Source organism: Suncus etruscus, chromosome 3 (assembly GCF_024139225.1).
Source record: "Suncus etruscus isolate mSunEtr1 chromosome 3, mSunEtr1.pri.cur, whole genome shotgun sequence".
Taxonomy (NCBI): Eukaryota; Metazoa; Chordata; class Mammalia; order Eulipotyphla; family Soricidae; genus Suncus; species Suncus etruscus.
Window position 1 is genome coordinate 65,509,899 of NC_064850.1, and position 12,890 is coordinate 65,522,788.

Genomic DNA, 12,890 nt, shown 5'->3' on the forward strand with positions numbered 1-12,890 from the left:
CCCATATGGTCCCCCAAGCCAGGAGCAATTTTTGAGCACATAGCCAGGAGTAACCCCTGAGCGTCAAATGGGTGTGGCCCAAAAAAAACAAAAACAAAAAAACAACAAAAGAAGCTCAGTGAGTGGGGCTGGCGAGGTGGTGCTAGACGTAAGGTGTCTGCCTTGCAAGCGCTAGTCAAGAAAGGACCACCGTTCCATCCCCCGGCGTCCCATATGGTTTCCCCAAGCCAGGGACAATTTCTGAGCGCTTAGCCAGGAGTAATCGCTGAGCATCAAACGGGTGTGACTGAACCCCCCCCCCCACCAAAAAAAAGAAGCTCAGTGAGTGAAGTACCCTACTGAGATCTCCTGTTCCCTCACTACAGCAGGAGCGCCCCAAAAGTGCTGTGTTTCCCGGGGAGGGCAAAGTGAAGATGAGTGTGGAGGAGCAAATCGACCGCATGCGAAGGCACCAGAGTGGCTCCATGAAGGAGAAACGACGGAGCCTGCAGCTCTCCGCCAGCCCAGCCCCAGAGCCCAGCCCCCGACCTACCTACAAAGTGGTAAAGTCCTCTCTGCCTGCCAAGTCAGGGGTGGGCACTTGAGAGGGAAACCTGGGCACCTGAGAGGGAAGACACGTCCCATGCAGGAGATGAGCAACGAATATTTCCTTCTTATGTTCATAAAAGTCACTGGGATGGAGAGATGTATGCCTGCCCCAAATTTGATTCTTGCTACTGCAGAGCCCTGAGCACCATGGGAGTGGTTCAGGTCATCCAAGCATCACTGGGCCTTAGCATTGAGCCCCATTGAGGCCTCAACTTAGGAAAAACAAAAACAAAAATAAAAACAAATAGGAGGGCTGAAGAGATATCACAGCAGTAGGGTGTTTGCCTTGCATGCGGCCAACCTGGGAGGGAACCAGTTTGATTCCCGGCATCCCATATGGTTCCCCAGCCTGCCAGGGAAGATTTCTGAGTGCAGAGCCAGGAGTGACCCCCTGAGCACTGCTAGGTGTGGCCCAATAAACAATCAATCAATGAATAAATAAATAAAGTTTAAAAAATTTAAAAAATAGGAAAGGAAAAGGTAAGTAGCAATCGTACAGTGGGCATAGCTCTTGCTTTGCATGTAGCTGACTCAGTTTTGCTAGCAAAATCTCCCACAATGATCCCCTGAAACTCATTTGGTCCCCTAAACCCTGCCAGGAGTAAGACCTGAGTACAAAACTACGAATAATCTCTAAGCACTGCCATGTATGCCTCTAAATCCTCACCCCATAAATAAATAAATAAAAAGAAAAAAACAATTAAACTTCATGAAAATAAATGCCTCAAATCTGAGGTGAAGTTAATCAAAGTTCAGTTAAGGACTAGAGAGTAGGGCATTTGCTTTGCATGCAGCCCACCTGGGTTAAATCCCTGGCATTCTATGTGGTCCCCCTCCAAACACTGCCAGGAGTGATTCCTGAGTGTAGACCCAGGAGTAACTCTTGAGCATTGCTGAGTGTGGCCAAAAAAAAAGTCAAAAATTCCATGGAAAAGAGTCCGGCATTCACCACCCAGAATAACTGAGTTTTTTGACACATTTTGGGAGCATTTCTATGTTGAGCTCCACAGACTCCTCAGCTTTCAGCACTGTCTGGTGCTGCAGCTCCCACAGCTGTTCTCTCAGAGGCCTTCCCAACTGTGCTGTCAGGAAGTCTTATTCAGGCTCAGGTGGTATTTTGGTTTTGATTTCTTGTTTAAGCAGTGTCAGGAATCTAACCCGGGGCCTCACACAGGCCAGCCAAATCTCTGCTGCTCAGCCACAGCTATCAAAAATAAATAAATAAGGGGCCAGAGAGATAGCATGGAGGTAAGGCTTTTGCCTTTCATGCAGGAGGTCATCGGTTCGAATCCCGGCGCCCCATATGGTCCCCTGTGCCTGCCAGGAGCAATTTCTGAGCCTGGAGCCAGAAATAACCCCTGAGCACTGCCAGGTGTGACCCAAAAATCACAAAAAATAAATAAATAAATAAATACAATAAAAGAATATTAGCTGTTTTTCTTTGCATCTTTTTGGAGCTATACCCAGTGGTGCTCAGGTTTTACTTCTGGCTCTGTGCTCAGGGGACCACATGCCAGAGATCAAACCTTGATCAGTTGCATGCATGGCAAACACTTTACCCATTGTTCTATCTCTCCATCCTCACCATCTTTGTTTCATTAAATTTGTTTCTCTGGGGCCAGAGAGATAACCTGGAGGTAAGGCGTTTGCCTTGCGTGCAGAAGGACAGTGCTTCGAATCCTGGCATCCCATATGGTCCCCCGTGCTTGCCAGGAGCAATTTCTGAGTGTAGAGCCAGGAGGAACCCCTGAGTGCTACCGGGTGTGACCCATAAACCAAAAAGAAAAGAAAAGAAAAGGAAAGAAAGAAAGAAAGAAAGAAAGAAAGAAAGAAAGAAAGAAAGAAAGAAAGAAAGAAAGACAGAAAGAAAGAAAGAAAGAGAGAAAGAGAGAAAGAGAGAAAGAGAGAAAGAGAGAAAGAGAGAAAGAGAGAAAGAGAGAGAGAAAGAGAGAGAGAAAGAGAGAGAGAGAAAGAAAAAGAAAGAAAGAAAGAAAGAAAGAAAGAAAAAGAGAAAGAAAGAAAAAGAGAAAGAAAGGAGAGAGAAAGAAAGAAATTGTTTCTCTGCCACAACCATCAGTACTTTGGGGCTATTCCCATTCTGCGTTGGGGATCACTTCCTGTGGTGTAGCACTCAGAGAACCACGCAGTGCTAGCTGCAGGGTTCCTGCATGCAAAGCCTGCATATAGCCTCTGAGCTTTCTCACTGTCTCCCCCTGCCCCTGTTTTGGACACCGAGAAAGAAAATCACAGGAAATCAAGGGCTTCTTAGGCTGCCCAGCTAAGCACAGAGTTGGCATTTAAAACATCAAATTTCCCTTTCTAAAAAATGTTAGAAATACAGAAAATGGGGGCCAGAGTGGTGGCACAGTCATTGGGTGTTTGCCTTGCATGCGCTAACCTAGGACAGACCATGGTTTGATCCCTGGTGTCCCATATGGTCCCCCAAGCCAGGGGTGATTTCTGAGCACATAGCCAGGAGTAACCCCTGAGCATCACCAGGTGTGGCCCAAAAAACCAAAAACAAAACAAAACAAAAGGTAACTCGTAAGTCCTGCCTCTGTTTATGCTCTGATTGGTGGGTTGGAATGTCTATAATATAATACTATAATATACAAGGTTCTCTGTGGAGGTGCTGGAGCAATAATACAATTGATAAGGTGCTTGCCTTGCATGAGACCATTTGATCCCAAGAATCCTATATGGTCCACTGAACCCTCCAGGAGTGATGCCTGGGTACAGAGCCAGAAGTAACCTCAGAGCACCTCTGAGTGTGGGCCCCCAAAAAAGAAAAAACAAACAAACAAAAAAAAAGAAGAAAAAACAAAAAAGAAAAGAAAAGAAATAAGATTATCTGTAGAGGGCTTCTCTGTCGTGAAGCAATAGGAGGTCATTGTAAGACATATGCATTCCACATGCCTTCTACCATCTCAAGATAAGGCACAGACACAAAGTTGGGGTCCAGCAAAGCTGGGCAGATATTACAGGGATTTCTTTGGTCATGACTTTGCTATACCCTGAAAGAGCAATGGGGTGCAAGGGGCAGTGAATGTGGTATGTACAGGCCCTGTGGGCATGACCGGGACTTGTTCTAGGTGCGCCGTCATCGCAGCACCCATGAGGTGGACATCTCCAACCTGGAGGCCGCTCTTCGGGCCGAGGAGTCAGGGGGTCAGGTCTATGAGACGCCCCAGGAAGAAATTGCCCGGCTTCGCAAGATGGAGCTGGAGCCCCAGCACTATGACGTGGACATCACGAAGGAGGTGAGCAGAGATGGGATTGGGCAGGGGGGAAGAGACACAAAGGTGTGCTTACCTCTGTCCCCCACAGCTGTCCACTCCAGACAAGGTCCTCATCCCCGAGCGTTATATCGACTTGGAGCCCGACACACCACTAAGTCCTGAGGAGTTGAAGGAGAAACAGAAGAAGGTGGAGAGAATCAAGACGCTTATCGCCAAGTCCAGGTAAGGACCTAGGTATACCCCTGAGCTTCGGTCACCTTGGGGGCCCCTTGTTATTGGAGGCCCCAAGAGAAATTCAGGCAGTGGCTAAAGGCAGCAGACTGGGCGGACCCAGGGGACCTGCTCAGGGCAGTACAAAATGATGGTGACCTTCTGGAGACTTCCTTTCCTCTCCAGGATACCCTAAGGCTCACTGGAAATCTGGATCTTTTGAAACCCTGAGGGCAGGGACCCCCACAGATGTTTTTCTATGTTTCTATCCTATTGGGACTGAGCCTGTGTGCCCAGAGCCCACGTTCCTGCCAGTCTCAGCCCACAGGCCCCTGCAGCCAGCAGGACCAGTCAGTTGCCCCATGTCTGTGTGTCTGTACCTCTTCAGTATGCAGAACGTGGTGCTCACCGGCGAGGGGGACCCAGTGGACGTGCCCCAAGACTCGGAGAGCCAGCTGCAGGAGCAGGAGAAGCGGATTGAGATCTCCTGTGCCCTGGCGACCGAGGCCTCCCGCCGCGGCCGCATGCTGTCTGGTGAGAGGGGCTGGGCCTCGCTCCGCCAGGGACACCACTGTCCAGAGTAGGGGTGGAGGCGCCGTGCCACCAGGGGGCCAGGGACAGAGATGCACAGTGACAGGGAGACAAGCACTAACCAAGCACAAGCCCAGTACTAGACTATGGGCAGGCAGGAGCTGCTGCTGGATATCCAGAGTCCATTCAGAATATAGAGTGTCCTTCTTCCTCCTCCCAGGTTGAGAAAAGACCTAAAGAAAAAGGGTAACTCATCTTGATTGGGCAAGACCACAAAAATCATTCCCAGCTCTGAAGAGAGGCCAGACCTTCCAGAGGCCCCATTCACAACACCCCACTCTTTCTACCTACAAGCAGGAAGAATCAACAGAGGTGGCCAAGGCAGCCAAGCACTGAGATAGTCACCACCTTGACCTCTGAGCCAGAACCACTGTCTTGTAAGGAAGCAGCCAAAGAAGATGTAACAGTACATAGTGGCAAAGACTAAGGATACACTCTCACTCTCGGGTTGGAGTCAACAGCTTGAATTTTGACTTACCTGAGTGATTACCCTGGAATAGACCAGAATGTAGCTAGGAAAAAGAGTGGATGTGAATGGAAAAAAGGAAAGCGCTGCTGGGGGCCGGAGAGATAGCATGGAGAAAAGGCATTTGCCTTTTATGCAGAAGGACGGTGGTTCAAACCCCGGCATCCCATATGGTCCCCTGAGCCTGTCAGGAGCGATTTCTGAGCATAGAGCCAGGAGGAACCACTGAGCACTGCTGGGTATGACCCAAAAACCAAAAAACAAAAACAAAGAAAACACTGCTGGGTGAACTCACAGGCCAAAGAGGAGGAGAGTCAGAGGTTAAATGTGGTCTGAATATGCCTCATCTTTCAGACTAATGGCAGAGTGACAGAGGGTTTGAAGGCCCAATTGAGACCCCATCAGAACAGTTGTGATGGTATCAGTCAAGGGACAGAGGCAGCTGGACAGGGGCCCATGTCTTCCATGGCCAAGTGAACAGCAGGGACTGTGAGGGAGAGTTCTCTGGGGGTGTGCAGGAGGATCCAGTTCTAGCCTCAGTCTCCAGATCCTCACTGTAAAATTCAAGTTTTACCACCATTTTTCCAGAATGAAGAAAGGGTCCTGGGTGTGCCCAGCTTGCATGGTACCACCTGTTCCAGAGAGAAGTGAGCTTTCCTATTAGCCAGCGATAGTGAGACACTGAATCGATGATGCTGGTCTTAGTTAAGCTAGCAAGAGTCCTGCTTGGGTTACTCATGGTCCTTGTTGAACTAGTAATGATCCTAGTTGAGATAGTCAGCTAGCAATGGTCCTGACTGAGCAAACAGCCTAGTTGAACTAACAAGGAGTCTAGTGGAAGATGCAGTGTTTCTTGTTGAACTACCAATGATCTTAGTTAAGCTCAAAAATTATCCTAGTAGGGGCTAGACAGTGAGAAAAAATTGTCCTAGTAGAATTTGCAACAGTCTAATTGAATTACCAATAGTCCTCATTTGAACTGACAGTAGCTGGAGTAGAAATAGGAACTCTTTGTGGGTTTTTTTCTTGGCTGTTTAAAATATGAATATTTCCCAGAAATCAGAGGGTTTTAAGCTATAATAAAAAAAGACTCAGTAAGTTTTCCCTTAAGCAGGGACATCAGAGTGGGTGACCAGGCATCCGGTGGAGGTATTCCAGATTGAGACTATCATCTGTGCAGGGGATGAGCCTGGAGTGGCCTGTCCTTATGGCCCAAGGCAGCAGAACTGGTTTGGCTGCAAAGAGCCTCTACCGAACCTCCTTCCCCCTCAGAGTTGAGCTGTGAGTGAACTTGAATTGTCCACAGATCAGATTCCACAAGCTCTGGGTAAAATACAACTTCCTGTTTCAAGAGTTACAGCATACAACATTGTTTCTAAACTTCACATCTGCCCCTGGCCCAACCCTTGTTCCCCTACCAAAGGTTCCATGAAAACAAAACCCACCCACATACTCAGATTTCTCCCTCAATATACACACGTTTACATTTCAGGGTTTCTGCACTAAGAGCAGATAGTGCCAAAACCCCAACTATTTAAAAAATGACAATGGCCGGGTCAAACCTCAGACTTAGCCCACAGTCCCCACCATTCCTGGCCCAGATTTCCAGAGCTGTGCAGTAAAGATGCTCAGTACGGCAGACTGCGCCTGTGCACATGCTGTGTGTGACCCCAGTCCATGGCTAGGGCCTGCATGGACAGGAGAGCTGGGCATAGGTGGTGAGGACAGGGCAGTGGGCATAGGAGGCAAAAAAAGTTAGTCCCTGAGGGTGCATGGCTGGTGTGGCCAATGGCGAGTGTATGTGGTTGTGCTTGTGGGTACAGACTGCTGAGGGCGGATGTGAGAATGCCAGTGGGACAGTGCAACCGTCTCAGTTTGTATGTGCAGCGTGGGGTCTCCAAACTGGCATAGACACCACATTAGAGTACCTGTGGCTATGTGACTAGAGGAAATGTTTGAAGGTGACATGTGTGTATGCAGAATATTTGTGTTGCAGTGTGGACACCCCTCTGCTATGAGTGGTGTTTAGTAAGCTGTGGGTATGTAGATGGGGGTATCTGTGTTTCTAAAGATTTTTATTTGTAGGGACCAGAGTGATAATACAGCTGGTAGAGCTTGCCTTGCATGCAGCCGACCCAGGTTCAGTTCCTGACATCCCATATGGTCTCTCAAGCCTACCAGGAGTGATCCTTGAACACAGAGCCAGAAATAAGCTCCCAGCATTGCCAGGTGTAGCCCAAAAGTCCAGATACATAGAGACTTCTATTTGTGCAACTTTTCTATAATAGGGACATGTATAAGATATATGTGTCTCTGTGAGGTACCACATAGGTAATTCATTGCTCTGACACTTTCTCTGTGGTATGTTGGATGGGAGGGAGCAGTTTTAGGACTGGAGTGTGTGTGGCCAATTCTCTCAGCCTGCAAAAGTGGTGTCCTTGTGACTCACAACTTGAAGATTCCATCTGTCCATACAGAGGTGCTGGATCCATGGATTTTAACTCTTGATAGATATAGTTTTGATAGGCATTTAGCACTTTTACCTTAAAGAGGCTATATTGAATGTCATTCATAATTCTTGTTCCCTAGGATCAATACAGGTATTCTTTTGCTGACCTCTTTGGGACTATGATGGGACAAATCTTCACTGTTATGCTTCATGACCTCCAGCTGTTACTCAGGGTTTATTCTTGGCTCTGAATTCAGAATCACTCTGGTTGGACTTGGGGGCTATATGGGATGCTGGGGATCGAATCTGGGTCTATCGCATGGAAGGCAAGTGCCCTATCCACTGTACTATGCCTCTAGCTGCTGGTTGTGCCATTTTACAGACATAGCCAGCCTCTCACTTTGGCCTCTTATTCTTTTAATTTTCCAGTTTCTAATCTCCCACAAGCTAGAGCCTGGCAAGTGACACGTGTTAGAATGGAGCCAAGCTAGGAGCCACCAGACACTAAGAATGTCTTCTTCCAGAGCTCTGCATGTACCTTCTAACATCAGAAGGAATTTCTTTGCTTGTTTTAGGTTTTGTCTGATTGGAAGTTCCCCAAGACTAACCATGGGAACTGTGGATGCACACGAGTGTGTGTTTTGAAAGTGTTGGCAAGTGTCTTTGTGTGTGAGACATTCTCCAGACCCTGTGGAAGGGCACCCAGTGGAGCTGTACACAGCGAATGTGAAAAAAGGGTGTTGCCAGCGCTCAGCACCAACTGCTATGTGTGGGCAGACTCCACTTCCTGATTCTGGGGAGCCCCGTGTCTGTGGTGGCTTATTATGTGGGTGTTTGCATATATGCCGTGGTTGCATAGAGACAGAGAAGAATGTGGGAACTCAATGCCAGGATCCCGCTGGCAGGAAGCATGGTGTGAGCCTGGCTGGCCTGGGTCTTCTCTCAGCCTGACTGAGCATGCTCTGTGCTGCCCTCCTGCCACCCCCACACCTGCCGCCTCAGGGTATCTGGGGGCAAAAGATGGAGAGACAGTGCACATTCACCTCTGAATAGCTCAGCCTCTTCTCATGTCACTGGTGGCCTTTCACAGCGTGAACAATGATAATAAAGCAAAATCTCGTGTATTCACATGTCCCCACTTTAAGGCCATTAAGATTCAATGAGAGGAGGGCCTGAAATGTGTCTTCTTGGACTGATGAAAAGTAGGGAGAGTCGTCTCTGTGGAAGTAGGGGCCCCTGGTTCCTGGAGCAGTAAGCAGATTCACTCTGACCCCGTCTGAGTGGATTCATTGTCATCTTTTCATTTTAGTCCTTAATCAGGGCCTGCAAGCTGCACTGCTGCTCCTTAGGAAGTGTGGTTCAGGAGCAGAGGTGACCTCCCTGGTCACCCCACACCATGGGAGAAGCCTGAGACTCACCTGCAGTCTCACGAGGGGCCTGTCTCCTCGGGGGCACCTGGCTCTCCTGCTCAGAGCCCAGGGAACCAGACCAGCTTGGCCCCTGCTTGAACGAGTGGTCAAGCCAGTTCTCCTCTCCTCAACTTTCCTCAACTTTCCTCTCCGCTTGCCTTCCTGCCTGCTTCTGGGTGCTCCCCTCATCCTTGCCCTCCGCTCACTGCCTGTTCATTTCTGTTTCCAGTGCAATGTGCCACCCCAAGCCCTCCCACCTCCCCTGCCTCCCCGACTCCACCAGCCAACCCCCTCCCGTCTGAGTGCCCACGGGGTGCGGACAGCAGCCATGCCATGCAGGTCTGAGTGGACGTAAGCACTTTTGACTATATCATACTCCCCATGGGCCCCTCCCCTCGCTAATAGCATTGCTTCTCCCACCGCCAGCCCTGTGCCCGTGCTCCTTCCATCTGCTTGCACACTGAGTGCCAGCCGTGCAAGCGAGCCCCTTTCTAGGCCGAAGCAGAGCTTGTGTGGACTTTGCTTTTCCAGAAGCAAAGTGGAAACAGTGGGGCCTCACTTGTCCCTGCCGGGAAAGAGAGTCTCTGACATTCTCTCCTGTGCCTCCCTGTGCCCATTGTTGCCCTCTGCATTGCTGATGTGTACAGTGGTCCTGCTGCCCAAGTCCTTGGAAGTTGTCCCTTCCAAGTTTTTCCTCCGCCTTGTGCTGGGGACTCAGGTCCACACAAGTAGTGCCAGGAGGTCAAACTCCTGGCACCAGACTGGATATGCTCCCAGATTTTACTGTGAATTATCCTGGGCCAATTTGGACCGAAGGCTGTGACCCACCTGCCCACTAGCATCTCTCAAGAGCCAACAAATTTTCTTCTTTCCACTGTTCTTCCCTCCTTGGGGAGAAGAAAGGCAGTGGTAGGATGCAGAGGTTTTTGACCAGAAGAGATGAGAGGCCCCTCCCCGGGGAAGGTGGGTAAGATTTTAGTCACTCAGGCAACCCCTTTCTCACCTCCTTCTCTCCCCCTTCAGCACAAGCCCTGGCCAGTGCTGTGAAGCTCCAGAGAGCCACCTTCTGAGATCACCTCTGATCCTGCCGTGCCCATTTCTGCCTGCCTGGTCCCTACGGTCCCTACCCCCTGCACTCCCTAGAAAGCCACTGGGAGCTGACAGGGACTGGTCTGCTACACAGGGCCACAGACACATGGACACATGGACGGCTGCCTTGGTCCACTCACCATGCCCAGAACTGACACCTGACCGTCAGCCATGGACCCAGACCAGGGCCTGAGACAGAGGCACCACCATCTTGTCTGAAGCTCAAGCCTTCACGGGCTGAGGCCTGCATGTGAACGGGGCAGCAGCAGGCCCACCAGAACTCCCAAATAGAGGAGATGTTCTAGTGCCAACCAGCCCTGGACTCAGACAGCACGACCAGGCAGCTGCGGAGAGAAAACAGTCACCCTGAAGCCTCCAGCCTTGTGGACAGGCTGGCCCAGCTCCTCCCAGCTGTTCCAGGGCATGATGCATTTCTGCTCATGGGTGCTCCTCAGTGCCCAGTGGGACACACTGCTTGAGCCAAAGAGGGGTGACAAGAAGGGGCAACTCCTGGACTGAAGGGCCCTCCTGGCTGTGGGTGGGAACAGCAGGTCTATGAGGGTCTGAAAGCAGGTCGCAGAGGGTTGTAGAGAGAGAGTTCCAAGGAAAGAAGAGAGGGACCACTAGAGAGAGAGGAATCTGGATATAGTCCTCTGAGAGGAAGAGATGGAGGGAGGTACCAGGAACGAGTGAGGGATTTTGATTTTGGAGAATGGCAAGTTAGTGCCAGCACAGAGCCAAACCCCTCATTTTTCCACCTCCACCAAGAGTCCCATCCTCTAGCAGGATGCAGAAATACATGACATGGGACAGAGAATGGGATGGAAGGAGTCTGGGATACCATTCCCAGATGAGGGCCTGGGATGTGCCTCCCCAGCTGGAGTTTGGTGACTTAAAGTAGGGCCCTCGCCTTTGCAAGCCAATTTGGTGATATTCTCCAGTGCTCCCTCTGCACCCTGGGTGTGTGGTGGACAGAGAGTGACCTGAACGTGGGACATCGGATTCCAAAGCCCTGCCCTGCTTTGCAGACACCCAAAGCACTCTGAGAAGGAGCTGGGAACTGAAGACGCCCTTAGCTGGGCTCTCCATCATGTCCTGCCTTGGGAAGTGGGCACAGTGCCCACCCTTGCTGTGCTCCACAGCAGGGATTGTAGTTTGCGTGAATGTTGGCAGAGGAGGGCAGCTGCTGCCAGCCTACAGTTGCCCAGGGCCTCTGCTTGCTCCTGCCCATGTCCCTCGCACTCCTCCACAGCTGGAGCAGTTCATGAGCGCATCCTAATGAGCATCTTAGATCCACCAGGCACTGTTCTAAGTGCTTCGGATACATTCCTGCTTCCCAGGGGCACCAGGTGGGGCTCCATCAGCTTCAGTTTCCCTTGGCTACATTATCTGTCGTTAACCCAACTCAGACACCCCAGACCTGTCCTTTCTCCCCCACAGTTGGGCAGATGGGAGGACTCCTAGGTAACTCCCTCTTTCCAACCTTTTTCCTGCCACCAGAAACAGACTTGGGGGCAGAGGGGTTCATGCCTTCCCTTCCTATGTCTCTCCCTTTTTTAAGTGATATTTTTAGAAATATATGTGAAAATACCAAGGATCGCTGTCTGCCCTGTCTCCCCGTGTTTCATAAAGCTGGCTCTTTATGTTGCTTTACATGCCTTAATATATGTTGATAATGGTTATACATATTATAGATCTATATGTAATATATACATCTGTTTCACTGTCTGATCCTTTCCTAGTGCTCTAGCTAAGGTCCTCTCCTTTACAACCCATAACTTTCCAGAAATGTGTCAATGCACATCCCCATGCCTTTTGTCCAAAGAAGGAGAAAGACTGATTTTAAGATATATGTATTTTACACTTTTGTTATAAACATCGATCCATTTTCTAAATGCACATTGTGGGCTGGAGCAATAGCACAGCTGGTAGGGTGTTTGCCTTGCATGTGGCCAATGGATTTGATCCTTGGCATCCCATTGGTTCCCTGAGCCTGTCAGGAGTGATTACTGAGTCCAGATCCAGAAGTAACCCCTGAGCACCACTGGGTGTGACTCAAACCCCAAAATTAATAAAAATATACAATGTTTAAATGGAATTAGAAGAGAAATGAGGAAACTAGGGTGGCACTCACAGGCCCCAGCCTTACACTCTGCACCCACAGCTTCCTTTTCCCACCTCCTCAGTGGTCCTGTCCCAGACTGCTTAGAGCTAGTTCCCCACAGTCTCCTACTCCCAGATCTCTGAGGGCAGGACATACACTTGAAGTTCTGCTTTACAACTTGGCTACCATGTCACCTGTTAGTGGTCTCTAGACTCTTCTGTGGCAAATCCTCTGGATGGAAATACTCATCATGTATGTGAAAGAACCAGCCCTGCAGACACTCCTTCCCAAGATGAACTCCTGGGCCTCCTGCCAGCTGCTATCAGGGCACCCATGTCAGACCAAGAATTCTCTTTCTGTCCTGCTCAGGAGGCAGTGCCAAGGCACAGGAAATGCAGGACTGTGGTCCTTCCCTGCAGACAATCCTGACCTGGACTCTTATCTGTTATGGCTCCCACTGGTGGCATCTGCCTCTAGGGCTTTGCTAAGGGAATGATACTTAGGTCTTGCATCACATTGCAGGATCCATCTCTGGACAGAGGCAGGTCTCAGGGACAAAGTGGCATCTCATCCTTGCCTGAGGAGCTAGGACTTCCACGAGGCTTTGCTGGGCACAAATACCACCTGCCCCAACGTACCCCATGGGCTTGCACGTTCATGTGCCACAGGTGGGGCAGCAAGGTATTTGGCCGAGATCCGGAACCAGGTTCTGTGAGAAAGGGACTGTGGAATGTGGAAGGTCAGG

At 49.9% G+C, this 12,890-nt stretch overlaps 1 protein-coding gene across 9 annotated transcripts in view; it reads left to right on the plus strand.

Moving 5' to 3' along the window:
• PLEKHA6 (pleckstrin homology domain containing A6) overlaps positions 1-10,163 on the plus strand; it is a 75,664-nt gene extending 65,501 nt beyond the window's left edge. For 8 of the 9 annotated variants that reach the window (XM_049770608.1, XM_049770609.1, XM_049770604.1 and 5 more), the window contains 6 exons: positions 366-542; positions 3,681-3,848; positions 3,916-4,049; positions 4,426-4,571; positions 9,182-9,303; positions 9,976-10,121. In XM_049770608.1, the coding sequence (XP_049626565.1) occupies positions 366-542; positions 3,681-3,848; positions 3,916-4,049; positions 4,426-4,571; positions 9,182-9,297 (741 nt within the window). In that variant the 3' untranslated portion in view covers positions 9,298-9,303; positions 9,976-10,121. Of the gene's footprint in view, positions 1-365; positions 543-3,680; positions 3,849-3,915; positions 4,050-4,425; positions 4,572-9,181; positions 9,304-9,975 lie in introns of all 9 variants that reach the window. The other variant, XM_049770607.1, reaches the window with a different exon arrangement.
• Positions 10,164-12,890: the final 2,727 nt, after the last annotated feature.